The 25,978-nt window shown below is 41.8% G+C and overlaps 1 protein-coding gene across 1 annotated transcript in view; it reads right to left on the bottom strand.

The window, feature by feature from the left end:
- Nucleotides 1-25,978, bottom strand: part of CSMD3 (CUB and Sushi multiple domains 3) — a 584,303-nt gene that overhangs the window by 184,373 nt on the left and 373,952 nt on the right. The window contains exons 14-19 of the mRNA XM_060277658.1: nt 22,603-22,785; nt 20,771-21,097; nt 15,559-15,753; nt 12,711-12,849; nt 6,084-6,271; nt 4,244-4,432 (exon numbers count right to left, since the gene is read on the bottom strand). Of these exons, the coding sequence (XP_060133641.1) occupies nt 4,244-4,432; nt 6,084-6,271; nt 12,711-12,849; nt 15,559-15,753; nt 20,771-21,097; nt 22,603-22,785 (1,221 nt within the window). The remainder of the gene's footprint in view (nt 1-4,243; nt 4,433-6,083; nt 6,272-12,710; nt 12,850-15,558; nt 15,754-20,770; nt 21,098-22,602; nt 22,786-25,978) is intronic.

Genomic DNA, 25,978 nt, shown 5'->3' with positions numbered 1-25,978 from the left:
TCGGCCGCTATCCATTGAACCATGAGTCATTGCACAACTATACAACTTGTAAATGGGTGTCAGAACTTTACTTACTTATGAACGGCATAATCATTAACCATTTAACTGCCACCTTCACTTGCCCAAAGCCTTACTCCTCTGATGCGAGCAGAGATCATTGTACTGCTCCCCACCTTGCTAAATTACCAAATTCTAAATTATCAGCAACATAATGTATTCTTGCTTATCACAAGCATTTCTCGGGTCAAATGCTCTCAAGCCAGCAATCCCTGAAAAGAAGGTTGTGGTAAACCTCCATTGAGTACCTTGATGCTATGAGATGCTCATCAGTGTATTGGCATTACTCTCACCCATTCAAATGTACACTATATCCTCCCATTGTGACCTATTTAGCTGGTAGAGACCTTGGTGAATTGAACCAAATCCAAAGGCATTACAGTAGTATGGAGTAGGCAAAAAAAGAAGAAGCTTATTACCAGGTAGTCCAGTGATGTCAAAATGGGGGTAGGCAACCTGTTATTGCTGCTTCAAATTGGGTGAAGACCAAATCCCCGGATCCCTGCCCACTTACTACCACCACCTGGTGTCAGGGAGAATTCGGAGGAGCAAGTGAAAGAAGAGGCAGAGCAGGGGCTCAGGGATGCTGTGGAGCAGGCATCCCCAAACTGCGGCCCTTCAGATGTTTTGGCCTACAACTCCCATGATCCCTAGCTAACAGGACCAGTGGTCATGGATGATGGGAATTGTAGTCCAAAACATCTGGAGGGCCGAAGTTTGGGGATGCCTGCTGTGGAGCCTTCCAACCGCCCAAAGGCAGAGGAAGCAGAAGAGCAGGAGGAGATTAGCCACAAGGAGGAAGGGCTCAGGGATGTTGCAGAGCCCTTCCACCGCCCAGAGGCCCGGGAAGGGAGCTCAGACTCTGGAAGGGTCTTTCAAATCAGCACAGACAAGGAGGGAAATGAAACTTAATGGTCAAAGACGTCTTGCGCGATTCCCCCACCTATATAAATTATTAATAATAAATTTTTGTTTATACCCCACCCTTTCCAGTCAAAGCTGGGCTCAGGGCGGCTGACACAGTAAAATCACAATAAGACATAAAAGAAAAAAACAATTAATTAAAGTACAGGTTAAGATGCAACCATAGCTGCCAAGTTCTCCCTTTTTTTAAGGGAAATTCCCTTATGCTGAATAGGCTTCCTTGCGAGAAAAGGGAAGACTTGGCAGCTATGGATGCAACTTAAGTTTAAAATTTTAAAAAATGCAGCCTCATTTAAAAAATGTTGGTGGGGAAATCGAAGAAAGCCACTCCCCGAATCAGACTCAATGGGTTCAGATGCATAATCCTGAACTGTAGCTGTTTCTTGTACATACATAATAAAAACTGTAAATATCAAGCTGACTGTGCCGGGGTGTTAATGCGAAGGGGAGACACCACCTTTAGACCTGGGGAGAAATTATTTTCTAAAAGTCACTGAGTTTACAAAACCCAGATGTTTCCTTCCAAGACTGTCCTTGACTTGGCAATAATCCATGCCTTATAGGGAAAACTATGCTTGTTCTTAGCCAAAAGCCCGAGAATCAGTCTCACTTTATGAAAACTAGTGTCTAACCAAAGGAAACAATTGAGTGGAATGGATCCAACTTTGAGTTCATACAAGGGACAGACTTCTCTCCAGTGGTCAATTCCAAACTGGCCCCAAATCATTACTCTGGAAGAACCAATTGGGTAAGGGAATTAAAATGAGTTCAGCCATGAATCCATAAATGTGCTAGAATAAATATACCCAATCTTGCCTTTAGAGAATATTTATTCAGTGGACAATTGCCATTTAGAGGGGGGGGGATAAGCTCATTTACTTAATGAATTGCACACTAGTTCAGCATCTCAAGGAAGAAATTTGTCACAATATGTAATGTTATTGCACAGCAGAGAAAACTGTTCACAGAGAGCTCCTTAATAGTGTAACAAAGCTTTGAACAGCTGGCTTGACAACCATGTCACTGAGTTCAACCCTCCCACAATGGCAATCTCTCCAATGCAGCCTTCTAACTTACGGAAGTGTGTCAGGGAAGCTACATGTTACTTCTATGGGATTACATGTAACAGGGAAAACAAATGCTGTTTCAATGTTGTGTAAGTAATTTCCAAATCTGGTTTGCATGTTAGGATAAAATTGAAACAGCACAGAATGAAAAACAGAACCTTTAAAATGCAAAAAGAGTCGACTCAGGTGTACAGCCATGCAGTCTAAGCAAGCTGAAACATGGGGGACACATTATAAACTGAACTCAATTGTTTGTTTTTTAATGTTACGAACTTTGTAACATAGACCAAAAAATTGGGGAGGGGGGGGGAAATACAAGAATAAAGTGGAAACTAGATTGAAAAAATTGTTAATGTCACTTTCTGCTTGCAGACCAGCTAATGAATTATGGCCACAGCACAGTCATGCTAAAGTCTGAGTATCATATGAGATATGAATAATTAAGAAACAAATACTGAAGACCTGATACCTCAGGGTTCAGGTCCAGTTTTTTATGGGCAGACTAATTAACCTTGCTGGACACGGGTGGCGCTGTGGTCTAAATCACAGGCTTGCTGATCAGAAGGTCGGCAGTTCGAATCCCCGCAATGGGGTGAGTTCCTGTTGCTCCATCCCAGCTCCTGCCAACCTAGCAGTTCAAAAGCATGCCAAAAAGTGCAAGTAGATAAATGGGTACCTCTCTGGTGGGAAGGTAAATGGTGTTTCCGTGCGCTGCTCTGGTTTTGGTGTTCTGTTGTGCCAGAAGCGGCTTAGTCATGCTGGCCACATGACCCAGAAGCTGTCTGCGGACAAACACCGGCTCCCTCGGGCTATAGAGCGAAATGGGCGCGCAACCCCAGAGTCATCCACGACTGGACCTAACGGTCAGGGGTACCTTTACCTTTACTTAATGTTATGTACTGAGCTGAATCCTAGAACAATAGGATCCAGAATGCAGCAGTCTGATTGGCCTTGCAGGAGTGTTGAAGTGGATTTTATACCTGCTAGCCTATGAAGATCATTAATTTTATTATTAGAAGAGAGCTGTTATCTGGACAGAGAAGGAGTCCTGATATTTGCTTCTTCAAGAAGAGCTATGTTTTCTCTTGCCAAACATTTCAGCAAAAGAAAAAGTGGAACATTTCAAACTTTTACAGCAATTTTAAAAAGGCTATACAGGACATTTCTTAGAGCAGACATATGCAAACTCGGCCCTCCAGATGTTTTGGGACTACAACTCCCATCATCCCTGAGCACCAGTCCTGTTATCTAGGGATGATAGGAGTTGTAGTCCCAAAACATCTGGAGGGCCAAGTTTGCCTATGCCTGTCTTAGAGCATGGGGATCAGGATTCTGTAACTGTACCTGACTAGAGTAGATAGGGACTCAACATCTAGATTAGATTACTGCAACACATTGTACATAGGGCTGCCTCTGAAGACAGTTCAGAAACTTCAGCTGGTGCAGAATTTGGTGGCTAGGTTGCTCACTGAGGCAACATGTTTGAGCATATTACACCAATCCTGGCCCTACTGCAATGGCTGTCAAGTAGCTTCCAGGCCCAATCCAAAGTGTTGGTTTTGACCTATAAAGCCTCAAATGGCTCAGGATTGCAATAACTAACTCAATCAATCAATCAATCAATCAATCAATCAATCCCTCTCTCCCCATATAAACCTCCCAGGTCCTAGTCTGACACTCTAACCACTGCACCATGCTGGCTCTCTACCTCTCCCCATATAAACCAACCCGGACTCTGCAATTATCACCTGAGGCCCTTCTTTTCCATGATAGATTTGGTACCCCAAGAACAGGCCTTTTCTGCAGTGGCTCCCTGTTTGTGGAATGTTTCCCCAGGGCAGTTTAGCTGGTGCCATATACAATTTTAGGCACCAGGATAAAATGTTCCACTTCAACGAGGTCTTGGGCTGATTAATATTCTACAGCCTTTCAAATGTGTAGGGGGAGGCAGGCTCCTTCAGCAAAATTATTGAGCAAGATAACATATTTTCCTCCAGATGTTGTTGGGCATCCCTTAGTTTATTAGCAAGTAGAACTGGACTCTTTAGTTCATAAACAAGTAGAAGAATCAGGTTTGCAAAAGTAGGACCAGCCTCTCTCCTTCCTTAACACATAGCTAGCACTGAGAAATCTGAAAGCCAGTGTGATGGACACGCCATAGATGATATTTTGTGCTAATTTCAACTGATTCTTACCATCGCAGGTAGGGAGTGGATGGCTCCACCAGTGGTTCTTTTCACACAGCAAAGGTTCTTCATGGCTGAGCCTATATCCTGGGTCACATCCAAATGATACCGTTGAGCCAATAGAAAAGTCGTGCCCATAACGACGACCATGAACAGGTATGCCAGGATCCATGCAAGAATAGGTGTTTACGGTTACACCTGGAGTGGAAGGGAACAAATGTTCCAAATATTAAATGGAAAAAAAGGACTGAGAAATATAGTCTAACAGGGTTGATTAATATATCCATGCATAACGAAACTGGGAGGATATTGGTAGCGGGAAGCAGTGCAGAAAAAAGGGAAAGCATCTCTAACACTGGTCAATTATTTCAAGTGTGAAGTACTATGTAAATGAGGCTATGCGAAGTGTGTGTGTGTGTGTGTGTTATGAACAGTGTGAGTGAGAGCATAAATCTGGATACGCAGGGATATCTACAAGGGCGTACCCACCACGGGGCAAGTTAGGGCAGCTGCCCTACTCTAGAAGCAGGGCTGGTGGGCAGAGGCGGAGCACAGCCCGGCAGAGCGCGAGTTCGCCATTCCCGCCGCGCCGCGCCGCACCCTCCCTCCAGCTCCCCGGCGCGCCCTCAGGCAAGGCCAAGCGCGGCGGGGAACCAGGGAGCGCGGCGCGGTGGGCGGGAACGCCGAACTCGCGCTCCGCTGGGCTGGGCTCTGCCTCCGCCCACCAGCCCTGCTTCTAGGGAGGGGCACAGCCCGGCGGAGCGCGAGTTCGCCGTTCCCGCCCGCCGCGCTGTGCCCTCCCTCCAGCTCCCCGGCGCGCCCTCAGGCAAGGCCAAGCGCGGCGGGGAACCAGAGAGCGCGGCGCGGCGGGCGGGAACGCTGAACTCGCGCTCCGCTGGGCTGGGCTCCGCCCACCAGCCCTGCTTCTAGGGAGGGGCACAGCCCGGCGGAGCGCGAGTTCGCCATTCCCGCCCACTTTGTGGCCCCTCCCCTTCCGTGCCTTGGCCCCTCCCCTTGCCCACCCCTAGTTTTGATCCTGGGTACGCCCATGGATATCTAGGAGGGGGAGGGGGAGAGAAGAAGGAAGGAAGGAAGGAAGGAAGGAAGGAAGGAAGGAAGGAGCACTGTGCTGACATAAAAAAACAAACTCATGGAAGCACACAAAAGCCAAAGACTGCACAAGCAAAGTAATTCAGTTCTGGGAACTGCTTCCTATAAATATTTTCAATTAATCTCACACCTGTTGAGAATAAATCCAAATTAAAGCGACAACTGTTTTCCCTAAAACCTGGGCACTCTGTTTTGATGGGAAGCCCATCACCTACCTAAACTTGCCCAAACTTCTAATTGTGTAGGGCTGCTCAATACCTTAACTGGAATATGACATCAGTGTAACCAAATCCAATGTCACATTGGTTTCTCAAGTTCTGAGCAATGCATGGTAACTTTCCTTTACAGCACTATTCATTTAAAAGTCTTAGCAAATTTGGGCCATTTGCAAGTATTACAAAAGCTGTTCCAGAATAATTTGCAGTAAAATGCTGGTGAATTTTCATGAATAGTTTTTTTGTTTTTGTTTTTTTAGAAATTCAAACTGATGCATAAATGAATTTAAGACTGGGGGAGGGGATGAGAAACTAAGAGAAACCAAAACTGATCGAAGTGTTCTTTTTCATTAGCACCCTATATATGGGTGCCATGTTAATCCATACAGCTGTTGACACACAACAGATATACACATAGAGAAAGAAGAAAAATGTATGAAATGTGTGTTTATGCAAGCATGCACATAAACAAGTCTGATGCTACAAAATAACCTTAGATACTAAGGAAAGCAAAAGCTACTTACTTTCATAGTGGATTTTGAATCCATTGTTAGAACGACTGTTGTCTGTTGTAAACAGAAGGTAAATGAAATTGGTACTACTGAACAGAAATTGGGGGACCTGTGTACCATTGTAAGATCCTAGAAGTGGTGAGAGAAGATTCGGTCCATCGTGCACTTCCAGAACATCGTAATTGAGCTCTGTCTGGAATCTATGTTGGAGAAACACACATAATATAGACGTAAAATATACCCAAAGATCATACAAATGAAACATTGTTAAAATTGATGGCCTACATATAATATTTAGATGAAGCACACATTTTGCAATCAAATCCTTATTCAAATTAAATTCCCTAAGTGCAAAGAATGTGTGAGCCTTGTCCTTTTATTTCCATTGAGTTTTATTATGTTCCATCACACTGTGTCAGTTATCCACAGAAACTCTGGGGGTGACTCAGATATCAACCTTTTTGCACATATGCATCTCCAAATTCCCAGACAAAGGCACTTCGCAGTTTAACTTTGGGCTTCGCTGAGAGTTCCCTCTATGAGCGAATTGCTTTTACTACTCTTCTGCTTAAGGGGCTGGTGGGGAATTTCCTGGGGCTGGTAAAACCCACTCCAAATTTTTACGCGGTCACCATTTTACCTTCTTTCGAGAAGAGGAGGTCTTTACCCAGCTAATTTGGCAGGAGTGCCATCTTGTTTTGGCGGGAGCACCATCTTGCTTTGGCACAAGCACCATTTTGATTGTAGGATGCCCCCTTTTAATCCAGTTGTATTTCTGTAATTTCCTTTATTTTATTGAGAAGGTTTCGGGGCCGTGTCAAGTTTTTATACTGAGCTGGAGTCTTTGGCTCAGCAGTATGGAAGGCAGCCTGTGTCTCAGCCCGGCCCTTCCATGTCCTCTACTGTTTTTGAGGCCCATGGTCCTTTGGATGTGAGCGAAGTGAGCTAGGCTTTTGATTCTCCTGGTGCCTTGTTCTCCCAATTCCAACCTTCCAAGATCCCAGTCCCAGCTAGTCCTAGGGGTTGTCCTAGGAGTATGGGTGACATGATGCAGTGGGCCTTCCAGTCTGGACTGCCACATTCGCAGTCAGTACCCCCGGGGCTTGGGAGTTCAGGGCTTCAATTTGCACAGCATGTGGGTGGAATCTTATTCCCTCGGCCTATAGAGCAAGATGAGCGCACAACCCCAGAGTGGTCCGCAGCTGGACCTAACATTCAGGGTACCTTAATTTAACAAATTATGTGAAACCATTATTTAAAATAGATTTGCAAAGCATGGTTTGCATTTATTATAATTACAGTATTATCTGCAAGTAAAGGATATGGAGGATCATTCCATCTGGCAAGCTGAAATGCTTGAGTTGATAGAATGATTGTCCTAGCACTACATTGAATTCCTCCCAGAATAATCAATCAAGGGATGAGTAAAGACAAGAAGTTTACTACAGATTTTACCACACATGTCCACCTGGTAAATCTGGTAAGATTATGCTTACTACTTGGCAGGACTACATAAATAACCCATTCACAAAGTAGTTACAACCAAATCGTAATTGTTTGAGTGCAATTTGTGAAAATTATGTAGGGAGTTCACTATTCACTAATTATAGAGAAATATAAGGCCCATTTTATTTTTTCTCATGAGTAGGCAATATTCAGTATCCAAGCAACAGGGAAATATCTAAAGGAAGTATAGCTATATGCTTATTTGAAATATAAAGTGTTATTTCTGGGGAAATAAATTAACGATATGATGTGCAAGGTCTAAGCTCATTAGTGTGGTGCTGTACTTAGCAACGAGATGATTAACTGCTTGCATTTATGCTGTAACAATTAGCCTTCAACATCACATTAAGATAAAAAGTGCTAATTCTTTTTTCTCACTGGTATTGTTTCCGATCAGACTCTAAGAGGGCTTGCAACATTCAACAGATCAAGTCATTGCTATTGCTGGCATATCGGAGGGAATAAACATGACCTGGACCTGCAGAGTTTACAAATCTCATTGAGGTTTTGCTCCATGAGCCCTCATTTTGAATGATAGATGTGAAAGAGAATCAGAAGTGTGATTCATGCCACCCGGAAAGGAGGTTCTGAAAGCTCTACAAACTAATGAAAATGCAAATCAGCTCTTACTTAGCAAGCTTTCTGAGCTCAGCTAATCTGGATAATTCAGCCAATTACTTAACATCAGAGACAGTGATAGGCCTACAATAGTTTAGAGCCACTTAATACTAAACAGATTAACAAAACAGCTGCCTTAACTGAGTTTCTGGCAGGAGTGGCTGTGTTTGAGAGCTGGAGTCTCTAAAGGAAATGGTTGGTGTGGAAGATTATTGAGAAGAGGTTTCCCCAACCTAGTACCCTCCAGTCTTGGGCTACAACTCCTATCATCCCTGGGCACTGACAATGCTGGCTGGGGCTGATGGGAGTTGTATGTTGAAACATCTAGAGAGAACCGGGTTAGGGAAGGCTGATCGAGAAGGACCTGTGCCTGAGTAGCTAACCTGTACTGTCAGCTCTGCCTCTTTCTTGTAGAAGGCAAAACAAACTGATGAGTTAAGAGCTACCAGGAACATATAAGGTAAAGGTAAAGGGACCCTGACCATTAGGTCCAGTCGTGACCGACTCTGGGGTTGCGGTGCTCTTCTCACATTACTGGCCGAGGGAGCCGGCGTACAGTTTCCAGGTCATGTGGCCAGCATGACTAAGCCGCTTCTTGCGAACCAGAGCAGCACACGGAAATGCCGTTTACCTTCCCGCTGTAGCTATTTATCTACTTGCACTTTGACGTGCTTTCGAACTGCTAGGTTGGCAGGAGCTGGGACCGAGCAACGGGAGCTCACCCCGTCGCGGGGATTCAATCCGCCGACCTTCTGATCGGCAAGTCCTAGGCTCTGTGGTTTAACCCACAGCCCCACCCACGTCCCAGGAACAAATAAACTACCATTTAAAACTCTACCTGTTAGACAGCCTATGGGACTCTATTCAAATCATACAACTGAAGTTAGATGGTGGGACCATTCATAGGTAGTACAGAAATAATGTTGTTAAGATGTATAGGTCATATTATATTGGGAGGTCCAAACACTGATTCAGTAAGGGGCTCTTCACATACAATATTGACAAACCACAATTTGTGTGTATTTATTCATTCTGAGAGTTCCCTGTTGGACATATTGTGCTCTCCTCAAAGTTAGGGGCTAGAACTTTGTACTTACATATTATTATTTCCAGCATTTAAAGAAAACTAAGAAAATAAATAAATATAGAATTTCCCTCAGTTAATTTCTGGAGGCTCACAGTCTAAGTATAGGCACTATGCAAGAGAAAAATGGGTACTAAGGACATAAAGGTAGATTAGAAAAAGTTGTGCATATTTTATAAAGCATGGATTGGATCAAGACTTAGCAGAACTTTGTTTCCATTGAAATAAATGAGAAACGGCAAAATTCACTGATAAAATTCTGTTAGTCTCATTCCCAATGTCAAGGTTCCTTCATAAAAGTTGGTCATTGTTCCTTTTTTAGAAATTTATCTTATTTCTGTCATTCTTCCCTTTTGGAGGAGTTGAGGGATGAAATCTAACAGGAGGAAATATACTTATTTTTTTAAGGAGTAGAAAGTATGGCAGACAGGATGAGAAAGAGAATTCTAAGAGAACTGAAAAAGAACACAGATGAGAAATATTAAGAGGACAAAAAGACAGTAGAGAACCATAGCTCAGTGGAAAAGCTCCTCCTGCTTTGCATGCAGAAGGTTCAAGCTTTGGAATCTCCAGTTGTGGCTGAAGAGTCACAGCCAGTCAATAGACAGTACAGAATCAGATGGTTCAGTTGTCTAACTTGGTTTAAGGCTGCTTCATTTGTTCCTAATAACAGATACAGAAAAACACACCCCAGTCTAAAGACAGGTCACCCATATAATCAGCCTCAGCTTCCATTAATTAGAGTTCTGAAGATGAGAACAACAACAAAATGGGGACACCTTTGGCACTGCTTTTCAACATACTGTATTGCACTGGCAACTGATTTAGTCCTAGTTACAGATTCCTCCTTTTAGTTGAAGGTGACCAGTGTAGCTGCAGGTGGATTTAGGAGCTAGCTGATGACAGCTGCCAGCTAGACATCGCAACCAAGCAGTCTTTCAATTACACTAAAATGATTCTTGGGATGTTGCTGCCAAATTGGTTCCAGGCTCAATTTAAAGTGTTGGTTTAAGCGTCTAAAGCCTAAAACGGCTTGGGGCTAGGTTATCTCATGAACCAGCTGCTCACATACCAGCCTGCCTGCCAGTTAAGGAAAATCAGCAACTAAGGCTCTGATTGTGGTCCTGCTCTTAACTGTGGCACTAAGATTCCTTGATGACACTGAGATTATGACATCCCTTCCCCTCGGAGGCCTTGTGGGTTCCTTCTTTTTTCAGCTGTTCAGACATCTATTAAATGCTCTTTAGCAGGCCCGTGCAAAGCTTGTCTGAGGCTTGGCTTGGGAGTCTTATTAGGATAAAGTTATAAACAAAATTTAAAAAGCAGCTGGTCCCTAGCAGGGACCTCTAGCCAGCTTTGCCTTCTGAGATCCAGGCTGCTACACTTCCTACACATGCCTGCTCTTTAATTTCAGTGTAGTTTTCTGTTTGAAGTCGCTTCTCCACCCACACCTTTACTGCCACGTTTTGTGCTTGGCTTTTAATTTTACATTGCATTCTCGAAAATCAGATCTGTGGAAATCCAGACTAGCAAATGGAACCATCTTCACTTGGAAGCAAATCCTCGGGCCTCTTCTGTGCTTTGATGTCCACAGGATTGTGTAACCCTGCTGTTTTGTTGAGGGTGGGTGGGTGGGGAGTTTCAATGAGGTACATTAATAAAGAATTAATAAAGAAGAAGAACTCCGGAAACTGGTGTATTATTCAGAGACATATTGTTGCTCTTCCAGTTTGAAATATATTATTTTTAAAAGCCATTGTTTTCTTCTTATGAAGTAATTATGCAAGCAGGTCTTAAATGTTAGGGAGATCAATAATTTAGAAGTTTCACCATCTTGATCCCTTAATGCAGCTCTATTCATTCATTTCATTGCCCTGCTTCTCCACAGCTGTGATCTCATTCTCAGGGCTGTCTTAAGCGGGTCGGGCGCCCGGGCGTCGTGGTGCGCAGATCGCTCCAGCGCCCCTGCCCCACCCCGTTTCTTCCCACGACTGGTGGGCGGGCGCAGCGTGCAGCGTTGTTTCCGCACGGCTTTGACGTGCAGCGCCCCCTGACAACCCAGCGCCCTGGCGCCCTGCGCCACCCAGCCTATCCCTAGAGCCAGCCCTGCTCATTCTCAAAAACGAATGCCTCTTGCCAAAGGAACCCATAGATTACCAGCATTTTAGAATTAACATAATTAAAACCAACACATTTTAAAATGTGCAAAGAACCCTGCTCAGGGAACAATCGGAGCAGAAACACCACAGATTCATCTGAAGTCCTGTTGACTTTCTTCTGGTCAGGTCAGAAGAATTTCTGGGAGCAGAGGGGCATGGCTTAGGTTCCACACCTGGCACCGGGCCAACTTTAGATCCAGCAGATCCATTGCTCCCACTGCTCCACAAGCTCAATGCCCTATTTGGGAAGGTTTACATTGGCTACTGTTGAAAGAAATACCATCAGCAGTAGCGTCACGACTGCGCGTTACTTTCAGCGGGCATAGTAGAGGCCCTAGTGGTGGTCATCAGACATAATCCATTCATAACAGTGCTCAGGTAAAAGTTTCTCAAAGGAACATTTCTGATTGTTTTATTTTTATCACCCCCCCCCCGTCTCCCCAATATAAGGCTACTACACAGAATGGTCTCCAAATACTCCCTGGTAATTTTTGTATGTGGCAGCTACCATCTCACTCCCATTCCTCCCAACGCCCCTTCCACCCCCACCCCCACACAATGCCCTGTAACTTACTATGTTGAGTTCAGAACAGGCATCCCCAAACTGCGGCCCTCCAGATGTTTTGGCCTACAACGCCCATGATCCCTGGCTAACAGGACCAGTGGTCAGGGATGATGGGAATTGTAGTCCAAAACATCTGGAGGGCCAAACTTTGGGGGTGCCTGGTCCAGAACATTGCTGAGGATGTAAACACACAGTTGGAACCAATGCCACAGTAAGCATGGTAATTGGTCAGTGGCTATGGGAGTTGTAACCTGCAATATCTATGCTGGGGAAGGCTGCTCTACCACTATGGTTCTGGGACATATGGTGGTGGTGGGAAATCTGAAACCGAAAGCTGGTGATGCCTGCTGATAACGCCAGTAATACTCTACAACAGGCATCCCCAAACTACGGCTCTCCAGATGTTTTGGCCTACAACTCCCATGATCCCTAGCTAACAGGACCAGTGGTCAGGGATGATGGGGATTGTAGTCCAAAACATCTGGAGGGCCGAAGTTTGGGGATGCCTGCTCTACAACCAACTGAAGCAATGGCATGAAACTGGCTTATATTCCAATACTCCCCAAAGATCCAAGAGACTCCTAATAATTAAACAATAGTGTGTGCCAAATGAAAATTAGTTTTCTATCTATATGACAGTGGAAACAAATATCTCCAGTTTATCAGTAAAAAGTGGAAATATAAGGAGAAAAAGCTTTTGTCAAGACCTTTCAAATGTAATTTTGATAGAGTGTCCTGGTTCAGCTTCAATCACCCACTCACAATTCAAGGAGTCTTTATAATACCCAGGCCAGCCTGGAGAAAGGATAACTCCACTGGGAGAAGAAAAATGCCCACCACAGGGAGCTGAAAAGAAGAAAACAAAGACTTGTATTTGCTGTCAGGCTGAAATCGCTGCACTTTTCATACAGTATTCAGAAAAAGAGAGGATACAACAAATGTGTTTGCACGTCAGTGTATAAAATAGTCCTGTGGCTGTAGGAATATTGGTGGTCCATATTTGGAGCTTTCACAAGACAGGCTAAAACACTGAAATAACGGATATATTTGTGCAGCATACAGCCTTAGAGACTGACCTGCAGACCAATAAGTCCTCTGTTCAAATTTCACCTCTTCTGTTAACTCACTCGATAGACTGAGGACCACACTACATCTTAGATAACATATAACAGTGATTAAAAGCTACTTCAGGAGGAGACAAATGAGAGAAATTAAATGGGGGGCGAGGGGCGGAGAGACTTAACCTTTTCCTAACCTGCTTCACCCACTGCATAGTTAAGCTATGAAACTCACTTCTACAGTGATGGAAACCAACCTGGATGGCTTTAAAATAGGATTGGACAAATTCATAGAGAACAAGGCTATCAATGGTTACTAGTCATGGTGGATATGCTCTGCCATTGTGGTCAGAAGCACTAATGCTTCTGAATATCAGTGGCTAGAAGCCACAGGAAGGGAGAGTACTTTTGTACTCAAATCCTGCTTGCTGGTTTCTCACAGGCATCTGTTTTTGCTTTATTATGTACAGTATTTTGCATTGGCATTTTGTACTTTTGTGTTGTGAATTGCCCTGTGATCTTTGGATATGCATTTAATTCATCATGATCATCACCATCGGCCACTGTGAAAAAAGGAAGCTGGATTAGAGGGGTCATGGAGCTTGATCCAGACGCCTTTTCTTGTTTGCATACCATTTATCTGCTCTGAAATAGTCATATTATGAAGTTAGGGGTTGTCTTTCCGTCTCTCCCCCTGCCTTCCAGTCCCTTCTCCGAGGGCCACTGGATTTCCGCTGGGATGACCAAGCGTACGCCCCTGTACTTCAATGGATAGAATGCTCAAAACCTTAGGTATCGCTGCCACCACTGAATTCCTCTTAAGGTAATTCAGACAGATGTTGGCTTGGTAGTGTGCGAGTGGTTCAAGGACTGGATTCAGCAATGCAGCCAAGCTTTTCCATTATGGGATTCAAACTGCATGTTTGTGAAAGCAAACACATTTTAAATGCTGCAGAGATAGGAAGCCATTTGTAAGTAGTGATTTTGAACAGGGAAGAATTAGTTCATGGGAAGGTTAATTGTTTCTCCTACTTACTCCATCAATGTTTTCAGTCTCCCCCTCCTGAAGTGGCTTTCATATTCCAAAAGGAGCAATGAGCTATCATTATACATAAGTAGCATGCAGTTTGGCCCTCAGATAAACCATTATCTTCCAGCCTCAATGCCTTTCTTCAATATAGGGACTGTGATAATGATCTGCTTTGACAGGTCATTATAAAGAATGCTGAGATAATGTATCTAAACTACCTATGAAATGTGTTTCATGGCCCTAGCTTGTGTTAACGCCCCTAAAGTGCCACCAGAGACATAACAGTTAAAGCACAGGTGAAATTTGTGCCACCTACATGGTAAGTTTGGTCCATTTATGAACAAGTACCGGTAAATATGTATCCTTGTAGAAAGAACTGTGTAATACAGAGCTGAAGTTAAATGGGTTATTTCCGCTGACTGCATCAGGAATTCTCAATATTCTCAAGGACTGTAATGCCCAGAAATGTCATAAAATAACTGGAAATAGCTCTTATGTAGGATGGACACTTGTGCGACACCAAAAAAGAAGAAATGCATTACCCTAAAGAGAGAGAGGATAAAAGCTACTACTAAGAACACAGTCTGATTAATGGCATGTGTCCTTAATCCAAATGATGCCTCAAAAGAGCATATTAAGAAGGGGGCTAAGCATGATTAGCTATTTTTAATACCTGCCTTCAAAACTATATAAAATAAAATAAGGGGTACAGTTATTGGCATGTTCCAACTATTGGAATCAATATTTTGGATGTTTGTATAACTAGCACCACCACCCTAAAAAGTAAAATATCAAGGTGGTAAAATATCAAGATGACATAGATGTTAATATATCAATATGATATCACCAATATCTTAGAATGTAATGTTTTCCCACACATTTCTTAAAAAACCCTATAATAATACTTACCTGTTGTGATAGACAACTGAAAGTCAATTCACATGGAAAATTTTCCAACCCATAAAGAATGCTATCATATGAGAATGTCCATTATACATTAAGCTTTTGGTACAGTGAATACCCGTAAGCCACACTTACTATGATAGTAGCACCGAGTGGACTTGAAAAATGTTGCTACAATTGACAACAAAGTATTATATGACAGAAAACTCTTAGCATAAACATTACATATCTATATACCTGAAGGATGCCATCTAATGATGTAAATCATATTTTAAATAAATAGGAACAAGGGAGAAGCAAGAAGGGTAGACATAATTGAGACAAACACACATAACATTTAGGCCAGACCCTCCAAAACTCGGCCCTCCAGATGTTTTGAGACTACAATCCCCATCATCCCTGGCCACTGGTCCTGTTAGCTAGGGATGATGGCAGTTGTAGTCCCAAAACATCTGGTGGGCCGAGTTTGGGGATGCCTGATATAGACCATCAACTCAACATATACATAATTAATTATAAATTTATGATAAAACTAAACTGACTTAATCAAGATATCCATCTTACCTCCGCACTTAGGGATAGGTCCACTCCACATAACTTTCCCGTCCAGCAATACACAAGTGATTGTTTCAGTTCCTTGAGTTTTAATAAAGCCTTCTTCACAAATGACAGAAATTGAACTTCCCAACTGAAAGTTGTCACCAAAGCGCCGTGCATTGATTGGTATACCAGGATCCGGACACTCATTGTGTCCAAAGGCTTTAAATAGAAACAAAGAGGAAAGGGGTAATATATAAGCCTTTCAGATTTCCAGATACATTTGGAAGCCCTATTCAGCTCAGACTTTACATGTTCCACTGAACTTCTTTTTTTCCAGCTTCCAGATTAAGGAAAGTCCATTTCAGTATCTCCTTGGAATGATATTTATAAGCGTTTCAAGGGAATATACAAATACAACATAAGGACAGCTCAAAACAGTTTTCCAAACAGTACAAAATAACAACTAAAGATCAGTTTAAAAACAATTCAGAATGAAAACCTTTTCATCCAGCTGCAAATTGTCTTAACAAAAATGTTTCCAATTGCTTCTGGAAACTACCAATAGTGGGCACCTGTCATATCACAAGTATGGAGTAACTGGAACTTATGGAATACATACCAAGTTTAGACAAACCCTAAGCATGGCAACTATAGAAACGAAGCATTTTGTACCTCTTTATCGTCAAATAAAAATTCTTCATTTACTATAATTAGTGGTGCTATCCTAAGGCTAAGGAGAGGGCACTCGAGGGGTCATAGGATATACTTGATAGCCCTTTCTGATGTCGGAGACAGAACTCCAGTACTGGAGAGGGAGATTTAGGGTTGGTAGGACTACAAGTGATCATGTCAATAGCAGATCTGGAAATTTTTACAGTGCACCAGCCTTCGTTCTGCCTCATGTTCTTCCTCCTCTCAGTTACTGGGATGTTGGTCTCCATCTTGGGAGCCTGGTAAGCAGAACAGCTCTACCCTGCTCCACCCTGTCACCGCTACTGCCTGGTTCCCTGACATGCCCCCATACCAGGAAGAAATTTAGAATGATCCAGAGCATATCTAAGTCTCCCTCCTTCTTCTTTCCAGTGAGAGGAAAAATACGATTTTTAAAAAGGAAATGGAGCACAAAAATTGTGTTGCCACCTTAACTTCCGCCCTGTTAGTCTTTGGATATGGCAGTCAAAGTGCCTTCAGGTTTTGCTTCCCCCATTTTTGGATAGCACGGTAAGTGTACGCTAAAGCAGATAGAAGCATATATGCAGTGTATATATAATTAACTTAGTATGACTAGATTTAGGTAGGTAGCCGTGTTGGTCCGATGCAGTAAAAATAAAAAAATAAAAAATAAAAAAAATGTCCAGTAGCACCTTAAAAAGGTAAAGGACCCCTGACAGTAAAGTCCAGTCGCAGATGACTCTGGAGCTGCGGCGCTCATCTCCCTTTATAGGCCAAGGGAGCTGGTGTTTGTTCACAGACAGTTTTTCTGGGTCATGTGGCCAGCATGACTAAGCCGCTTCTGGCAAAACCAGAGCAGCGCATGAAAACGTTGTTTACCTTCCTGCCTGTATCTACTTGCATTTTTTGGCGTGCTTTCGAACTGCTAGGTTGGCAGGAGCTGGGACCGAGCAATGGGAACTCACCTTGTCGTGGAGATTTGAACTGCCGACCTTCTGATCGGCAAGCCCAAGAGACTCAGTGGTTTGTACATGCATGCACATGAAAGCTTATACCCAGAACAAACTTAGTTGGTCTGTAAGGTGCTACTAGACAATTTTTTATTTTATTTTATTAAGTATGACTAATTATTCATATAATTATTTACAAGTAGGTTAGCATTTTGTGACAGTACAGTACATTGGGGTTTGAAGCACACCCTTTTGATTATTGAAAGAGAGTTCAATAAATGTCCCCCATTAGCATTTCTTTTCCTGCTCCTTTGTGCCCAGATTCATATGATGGAGCACATGATACAGAAAGTCACTCACTGATAAAGTCAAGAGGCTTGCAGGCAGTAACAAGCTGTTGAAAAATCTGTCTTTGCTAGAGTTCATCCTTTTTAAAACTACATAGTGTCTATTCCTGTTTCAAAAAATTGCAGCGTCTTCACCTCTCTTGAGAAGGAAAGAAAGAAAACAACAGTGGGCAGCTTAAGAAAGCTTTTGCAATTGTCTTCAGCCTTTGACAATTGGAAGTGTTTCCCCTGTCTCTTGGAAAAGTCAGACCACTAGCAAGATAAGGATTTTAATAGGAAATTTTCCATAGACAGGACTGCATTGTATGCCATCGTCCACATACTCTGATTCTTCTGGCGCCAAGGCAAAGAAATTAATAAGGTAAGGTAAGGTAAAGTAAAGTTCTCGAAGCTACCAACATGAGTCTGACCAAACTACGGGAGGCAGTGGAAGACAGGCGTGCCTGGCGTGCTCTGGTCCATGGGGTCACAAAGAGTCGGACATGACTAAACTACTAAACAACAACAACAACAATGTAAAGTTATTGTTGCATTAATTCTCTAGCCCAAGGAGAAACCATGTGAGAAAAGTAACAATCTCCACACAAAAATGGCAACAAAGTAGACTATGCAAAATGTACAAATAAACAGATATTAATGTATCAGCTGACTACTGAGTAAAAAGTATGGTTAGATTTGTGTGTTTTTTATGTGGATGCATACGAGACTACATTTGGGATACAATGGATTCAGGAAACAAAGGTCCATGAGCTGAGTTTTGTTCACTGAATTGAATATTTAATATTTATTTATAAGAGTCTCTGGGCTGTTTACAGTATATAATTTTTTTAAAAAATTAAAACCATAAAACAGAAGAAAAATACAAACATGAAGTCTGAAACAGAATAAACCAACAATCACTGAAAACCAAAATAAAAATAATTACAGAAGACATCATTAATGGATAGACTTTTTTTTAAAAAAAAGCAGTAAAGTATTTTAAAATGGAAAAGCCTAGAAAATTATTAAAAAGGAAAAAAAAAAGTCTTGACCTGGTACCAAAATGCCCACAATGTCAGACTGTCAGTTTGCATTTCTTAGTACAGAATGAATGTATTGATCTGATGTGTAGAGATCTTCTCTGTGTGAAAGAAACAAGCAGAAGGTTCATGATGTTTGGGTTATTCCTTCAGAGAAGCCGAGCACAGCTGGTTTAAACTGGTTCTGTTATCTCTTTCAGTCAAGGTCATGCTGACTAAAAAAGGACCAGAAGGAGCTTGGCCTTCACACTTTCTCTTTCTATCTCTTTTCTGTCTGGTGTGGTGTTCTGTACATAGTATGCTTAGTGTTAAGGTTTAGACTTATTATAAGTTAATGTAAGTTTAAGTTAAGTCTGCTGCAACTGGATTTCTTATGGACAGTGCCAATCCTGAATGTATTGGATTTGTGACCATTGTGCTCATTTGCCTTCATTAGCAGTAAAGCTCTACTGGATGAAATAAAATTGCCTCTGGTCTAGTTGGGGGGGGGATCCTGAAACCGTGTTTAAGTTGTTACTCTGCTAAATATACATTGGAATCTATTCTGGATCGATATTGAGTAGACTTTCCATGACACAGACAAGCCTGTCTGGGGTGGTGTGTGTGTGGGGATGGCACAAAAAAGGATGCCACCACTGAAAAAGGTCCCCTCCCTAGCAGCCACCTGCCCTACCACATTTGACAAAGTGAGTTCTCTGGTCTCATATCATCCTACAGCTCCCTGCATACACACAGAGAGATCTGCTCCGGAGCATGGGAGCATGAGAAGTAGTGTAAACGGCTGATGAGAAAGTTGCCTTGCCCAACTCCATTTGTGTAGGCTCCGTTGCATTCAAGCTCTTCTGTGAACAGGAGGACACTGCTGGAATCAAGCCAGTGTATTTAAAGAAATATAAATTATTCTGGGTCAGTGTATATGTGCACTGTTGGCTCCCTGCAAATTCAGCACAGAAATAAAGGTCATTATATAATCATATTGTATGTCTTAAACCAGGAGCACTGTTGCTTAGGATAAACCAAGGCCACACTGTTCCTCATCGTGATCCAGTCACAGTACCATCAGTGCATATATACTCCATTAACTAACATATAGACTGATACACCTTGTATTCTGCACTTTCTCTCCCTTTCATGAAAGCTGTGAATATACAGTAAATACAAATGAGTCTGCAGTCCTGCTTACTTGTACAAAAGAGGACTCACAACTAGACAAAACTGCAAAGGACCAGTCTGTTAATCTTCTTAAAAAAAACCCACACATTTCAAATTCTAGAAGATTTTGCTGTATTTTTCGAAAGAAAACACATTCAAAACATATATAGATGCAAACTTCAATGAAACTTGATAACAAAGATGGCCTACTGAAAATTAATTTATAAAGTGCCCTGGGAATAGAATAACTGTGTATTTATTTGGGTCTACATTTAGAATCAGATAAACCTGGCAAAACGTGGGAAGCCAAAAGGAGGAGAATTACTAGCGGCAAACAAGCAGTTTTAAATTGCAAGCTGCTATGACACACGTCACAGCTAATTTAACTTTAATGCTCTTCAATTACACTTTGACAACTTATTAGTGACAGTACTTGCCACCAGTGTCACTTCTGTAAAGGAGTAAACCTATATTATAATTAATTGCTTAAGCTCAGTTTAAAAAAACACAAACCAAAACACAGCTCAACAGTCATATATTCTTTCAGAAAGGCCAATATAAACAGACAACTACCCTGTTTGCCATATTTGCAAAGCATTGAAACCTTAAAAAACCAGCTTCATCAGGGACAGATGAAATATCAAAACCCTGGAGGGGAAAGAAAGCCTCAAACACTGAGCACTTAATAATCTTGCACCAACTCTGTTTCGTACAATAATCACATTACAAAGAAACAGAGCAGGAGAGCAAATTAAAAAAATCAGGAAATATTCATTATGTGCTTCACCCATAAACTTCATAAACTTATTCCTCTACAGAAAGAGGAGTGAAGTGAGGCAAGATCCTTGAGCAAACCTCTCCTTTCAAAGCATAAAAAGCAAAATGTCCAATCAGTTACTGGGTCAGAACACTGACAGAGTAGAACAACAGGTTAAAAAATATTGGCCCAAGTATTTCTTTTCCCATACTTATGGAACTGTTTTTTATCTGACTAGTAACATTTGGGGGGCATCTAAATTCTTTTTTTAAAAAAAACCCATGTACCATAGAAATGGTTTGCACCCAAATTTTAATTGTGAATTAAAATGCTACTCACTGTTATATGTGATGTTGAATCCTCGACCTGACATGGAGTGGTCAGCTTGAAATTCCAGGCGCAAAATATGGCTATTACTAGTGAGATGGGATGGCACTTCGGCCCCAGTAAATGTGCCCAGTATTGGAGAATCAGGAGAGTCACCATCTTTAATTGCAAGGAAATCAAACTGAGATTCCAAGTCAAAGTCATTAAAAGAAAGATGAATTCGGCTCCCCGGGTCTGAGATGATTGTCCATATGCAGTTCAAATTATTTCCATATCCCTCTGGGTAGTCAGGAGAAAGGACAGTTCCCATTGGTGCCGTGAAATTAGAAAGGCAAGGAACTGTCAAAAACCAGGAAAGAGATTAGAAAAAGATATATTAGAAGCTAGTTTAAACAGGCGATTCCAAATCTACACCCCAATCTCATCCTTAAATTTCTGTTACCTGCTCATTTTCTCACTGGAAGAACAAATGACCTTGATCATGAAACCAAAACAAAAAAGTCCAGAAGGTTGTGTGCTTACCGAGCCACACAGTTATTCCAAAGCTATTGAAGCTATAAAGGACAGTTTTCCCATAGCAGATCAATGCTACAGAAGCCTTTTCAATGAATGAAAGCCATTCACAACTGCTGCTCATGTCTTGCTTAGCAAGTAATTCCTTAAAAGGTTGAGATAAACTTTACTTGGGAAGAGATGCAAGAAGGCAATTTTTCCTTTTGATAATTCTGCTGGTTCACAGTTGGATGGCTGTGCTCCCCACCCACCCTGGTACACATGCCATCCTATTTCTCCCCCATTGGAATAGATTTTCAGGCACAACCCCCTTTCAACAGAAGGACAAATGTAGCTGCACTGAGGCATCAGAGTATTTCAAATTGATTATTTTATTTTCTACTATTTTTTTCAATTTGTGAGGATATCTGCTAACAGCAGACCCAAGGGGGAAATGGAGCAGTTATATTATACTGAAATCACAGTAGGTCTCATGATTTATCCATGTCCAGCAGTCCTTAATCATTTGGTACTACTTATTCCCCCCCCCCTTTAGGGAACTGTTCAAATGAACAATTCCACACTGAGCACATTAACAGTCAAAAGGTCAATGTTGCCATGATAATTTGTAGCTTACAAATAAGTATAAGAAATGCATTAGGAACAAAATAGTTTTCAGCTTTCATTATTGGCTCAGACAATATTTCATACTTCATACGGCTATTTTACTAACCCTAAAGTAATTAGGTTTCTCTGCTGGTTTCTCTTTAAGGTTTCCAGACTCAAAAGAGAGCAGGGCAATTAAAGGCACAGAAGTCCTGTCCTCCTATTGAGTCTGGCAACCCTGATATAAACACAAACAAACTATACACTATGCAATGTATTACATAAATGGTGAACTTAGCTCTGCATAATATTAATACTTGACAGCCAAAATATCTCTCTCTATGATTATGTATGTATTAAAAGATTTTCATGTATTATTCATGGTGTGGGGGGAAGGATCTGTAAATAATTTAAATGCACTTGATTGCAATTCAGCCACTACTATCTTCGTGAAATATATGGGCTTCTAAAAGTTCATATAAAATAGAACATAAGAAAGATAAAATGCAAATATAAAGTATGCTTCTTTTGTGTGACATTACAACATGGCACCATGAAGGCACCCAACAGCAGCCCCGCATTCTGGATGAAGACAGGTGACATTTACTTTTATTGGAACAAAACTTTGCACATAGAATATAAATGGTAATAGCATTGGAAAAGTGTATATCATAATTAAAACAGTGGGTTTTTTTAATTAATACGTGCTGTCCTAAAATATTTGGAATAAATCTGTTTATACTCACAGATGCAGATGGGTATGTTGGCTGACCACTGGTTATTTTCTTGACAAACAATAGATTTTTCTCCAATAAGTTCAAATCCAAACTGACACTCAAACCTTAACACATCACGATTGGAAAATCCATCCCCTTCTCTAATACCATATAATGGAGTTCCAGGATCCCCACAGCTTTCTTTTTCAATCTCTGTGGAAATAGCAGATAAACAATTTACTGCCCAAGAAGCAAATTAAATGGTCAATAGTCATTCCTCCAAAACTAAAAGGGTGGCAGGAAGACTGTGAGAATATAAAACTGATATATAAACTAAGATTTGCTAATGAAATCTCTGTCGTTTCTAAACGGTACACAATCAAATAAGGGAGAAATAAGTTTCAGCCTTTTTACAAAAAGTAAGATTTAGGCACTCCCAATTTCCAGTGTATTTTTATACACACTATATACACTATTTTCAAACCATTGTTCATATGGAAAGTATACTGTTGATTTCTGTTACATTAGCTTGAAGGATATTAGGTAGATAGATGATAGATAGATAGATAGATAGATAGATAGATAGATAGATAGATAGATAGATAGATGATAGATAGATAGATAGATACAGTGGTCCCTCGACTTACGAACTTAATCCGTTCCGAATGCACATTCGTAGGTTGAAAAGTTTGTAAGTCGAAACGTGGTTTCCCATAGGAAAAAAAACAATTCGAAAAAATCCGCAAGTCGAGTAAACCGCATGTGAAAATTTGTACGTCGAGGAAACCGCATGTCATGGGTTGTCTTCTCCCCTAAGCAAATTCCATGAGCGAGTATGACTAGGCTGTTAATAATGATCTAAGAATATATGAATTACCCTTGGCCAAAATACTGTTTAAAACATATTGCACTGTGACTTATTTATAAAACAGTTAATATTATGCATAACTGCTACACAACAGCCTTTGTCAACCTGGTGCTGTCCAAATGTTTTTGGACTACAACTTCCATCAACCCAGATGGGAATTACACTCCAAAATATCTAGGGAGTGCAACGTTGTCAAAAGATAGCTTAGAACATATGTCCAATGAATAATAATAATAATAATAATAATAATAATAATAATAATAATAATAAATTATTTACACCCCGCCCTCCCCAGTCAAAACCGGGCTCAGGGCGACTCACACCAATAAAATTACAATAAAACATAAAAAGCAATTAATTAAAATACAGATTAAAATACAGTATTAAAATTTAAAATGCAGCCTCATTTTAATTAGTCCATAAATCCAAGCCATGAGGGAGGAAAACACAGGGGTCAGACTAAGTCCAACCCAAAGGCCAGGTGGAACAGCTCTGTCTTGCAGGCCCTGCGGAAAGATGACAAATTCCGCAGGGCCCTGGTCTCCTGTGAAAGAGCGTTCCAGCAAGTTGGGGCCAATACTGAAAAGGCCCTGGCCCTATTAGAGGCCAATCTAGCCACCTTATGGCTCGGGGTCTCCAGAATATTGTCCTCCGTGGGGTATACCAGGAGAGGCGGTTCCATAGATACGAGGGTCCCAAGCCGCATAGGGCTTTAAAGGTCAAAACCAGCACCTTAAACCTGATCCTGTACTCCACCGGGAGTCAGTGCAGCTGCTAAAGCACTCCAATGTTTACCTCCGTGCAACAAACCAGTGGCTTGTGTTTGAGTGAGACTTGTCGAAAGATATTTAGTCAGCTTCATGTCTGAACAAAGAATTTAATCCCCCTTCGCCAAGAAAAAAATATGGTCACTGAAACACTAAAACAAAGTCCACATGATCATTTAATTTTTTTCAGATGAAAAACTGGTTACTGGGTACTGCTGCAGAATAAAGTTCTGTCTGTAAGTATGTATTAATATGGCCTGATAATAACCCAACCAGTTGTGATCCAATTTATGTTTAGAACAACAAAAACTAAATCTATTCAGGGACCAGGGAGATTTCAAATAGTCACATTTCAAGCTGACAATGGCTTAGGCACCTTATCTGCCCTACGAAATCTCCTTCTAATATTCTCTTCCCAAAGCTGTTTTATCTTTAAACAAACAAACAAAACAGCATCAGGAGCCTTTTGCATGCATTTGCATTTTAAACTTGTAGTTTGTGAGCCCCCTAAGCATCTAAACTTCAATAATCGTTTGAAGCAGAAACCTTTGAATCAAAACAGTTGGAGATCTCTCATTTTTCTCTATTTCACTCCTCGTGATCTCCTTAAATCAAAGAACATTAAGTATAAGGAAATCTCTTCACATTACGCCATAAAGAAAAAAAGTTGTCAACTTTTCTTTTTTAATCCGATAGAACCAGCTCTCTTTGAAACGTTAGGAAATTGCCCTGCAGTGGGTCAGAGAATAACTGATGTCTAATGTAACTCTCTTTCCAATTATTTATCTTTGGAAGACAGGAACATGGAAAGCTGCCTTATACTGAGCTGGACCATTGGCCCCAGGGGCAGAGGAAGGGGGTGCGGTGGGGATGGAGCGCCCCAGGTGTCTTTGCTGAGGGGGGGGTGACATTTGGCCATAGCTGCCAAGTTATCCCTTTTTTACAGGGATTTTCCCTTATGCTGAATAGGCTTTCTCGCGAGAAAAGCGAAAACGTGGCAGCTATGCATTTGGCACGCCCGCAACTCCCAAGCCTAACCCTAGCTGTGGGGGGAAGGGGGGAGCTGCGCCGCTTTGTCGGTGGCATTCCCCCATTCCCTCTTCATTTTGACAGCTGGTGGACAGCTGGGAGAATTGTGGACGGGTGGTGCGCTGAATGTCTGCTATCGGTGGCTCGTTCTGTCCCTGTGGGCGGCTCAATCTGTCTCTGGCCACAGGGCGCGCACGCCACTCCGTGCACCCGAGCAGCTATCCCGTGCCTGGGAGGGCCCCCTCCATGCCCTGGCCCCCTCAGGAGCACGCCCACCCTGGGCAGCATGGACATACGCTCTGCCATACTCCCATCTAGTTCAGCACTGTCTACACTGATTGGCAGCAAGTATCCAGAATTTCAGGCAGGAGGCTCTCTGAACCCTACCTAGAGATGCTGAGGAATGAACCAGGGACCTTCAACATGCAGAGCTGATGCCCAACCACTGAGTCAAGGCTCCTCCTGGGTATAAGTAGCAGCAAAGGACCACAACTTTATTTTATGGCTAAAGTAATTTGAAAAACACACCTTTATGAAAAAGAGATAAATAGAAAACATTTTTTTTAAAAAAAAAATCAACAGCACTATATAAAAGCAGGAGTAAAAACTACACATTTGGCTTTTTTAAAAAAAGTCTTGAAAATGCAGATACTGATCTATAAGCTGGTATGCAGATGACTAACGGTAGAATCCTAACCATGCCTACTCAGATATGTCCTACTGAAGTCCTTAACAAAAATAT

This window comes from Zootoca vivipara, chromosome 8 (genome assembly GCF_963506605.1).
Source record: "Zootoca vivipara chromosome 8, rZooViv1.1, whole genome shotgun sequence".
Taxonomy (NCBI): domain Eukaryota; kingdom Metazoa; phylum Chordata; class Lepidosauria; order Squamata; family Lacertidae; genus Zootoca; species Zootoca vivipara.
Note: the sequence above shows the minus strand (reverse complement) of the source record. Positions and strands in the feature narration are given on the sequence as shown.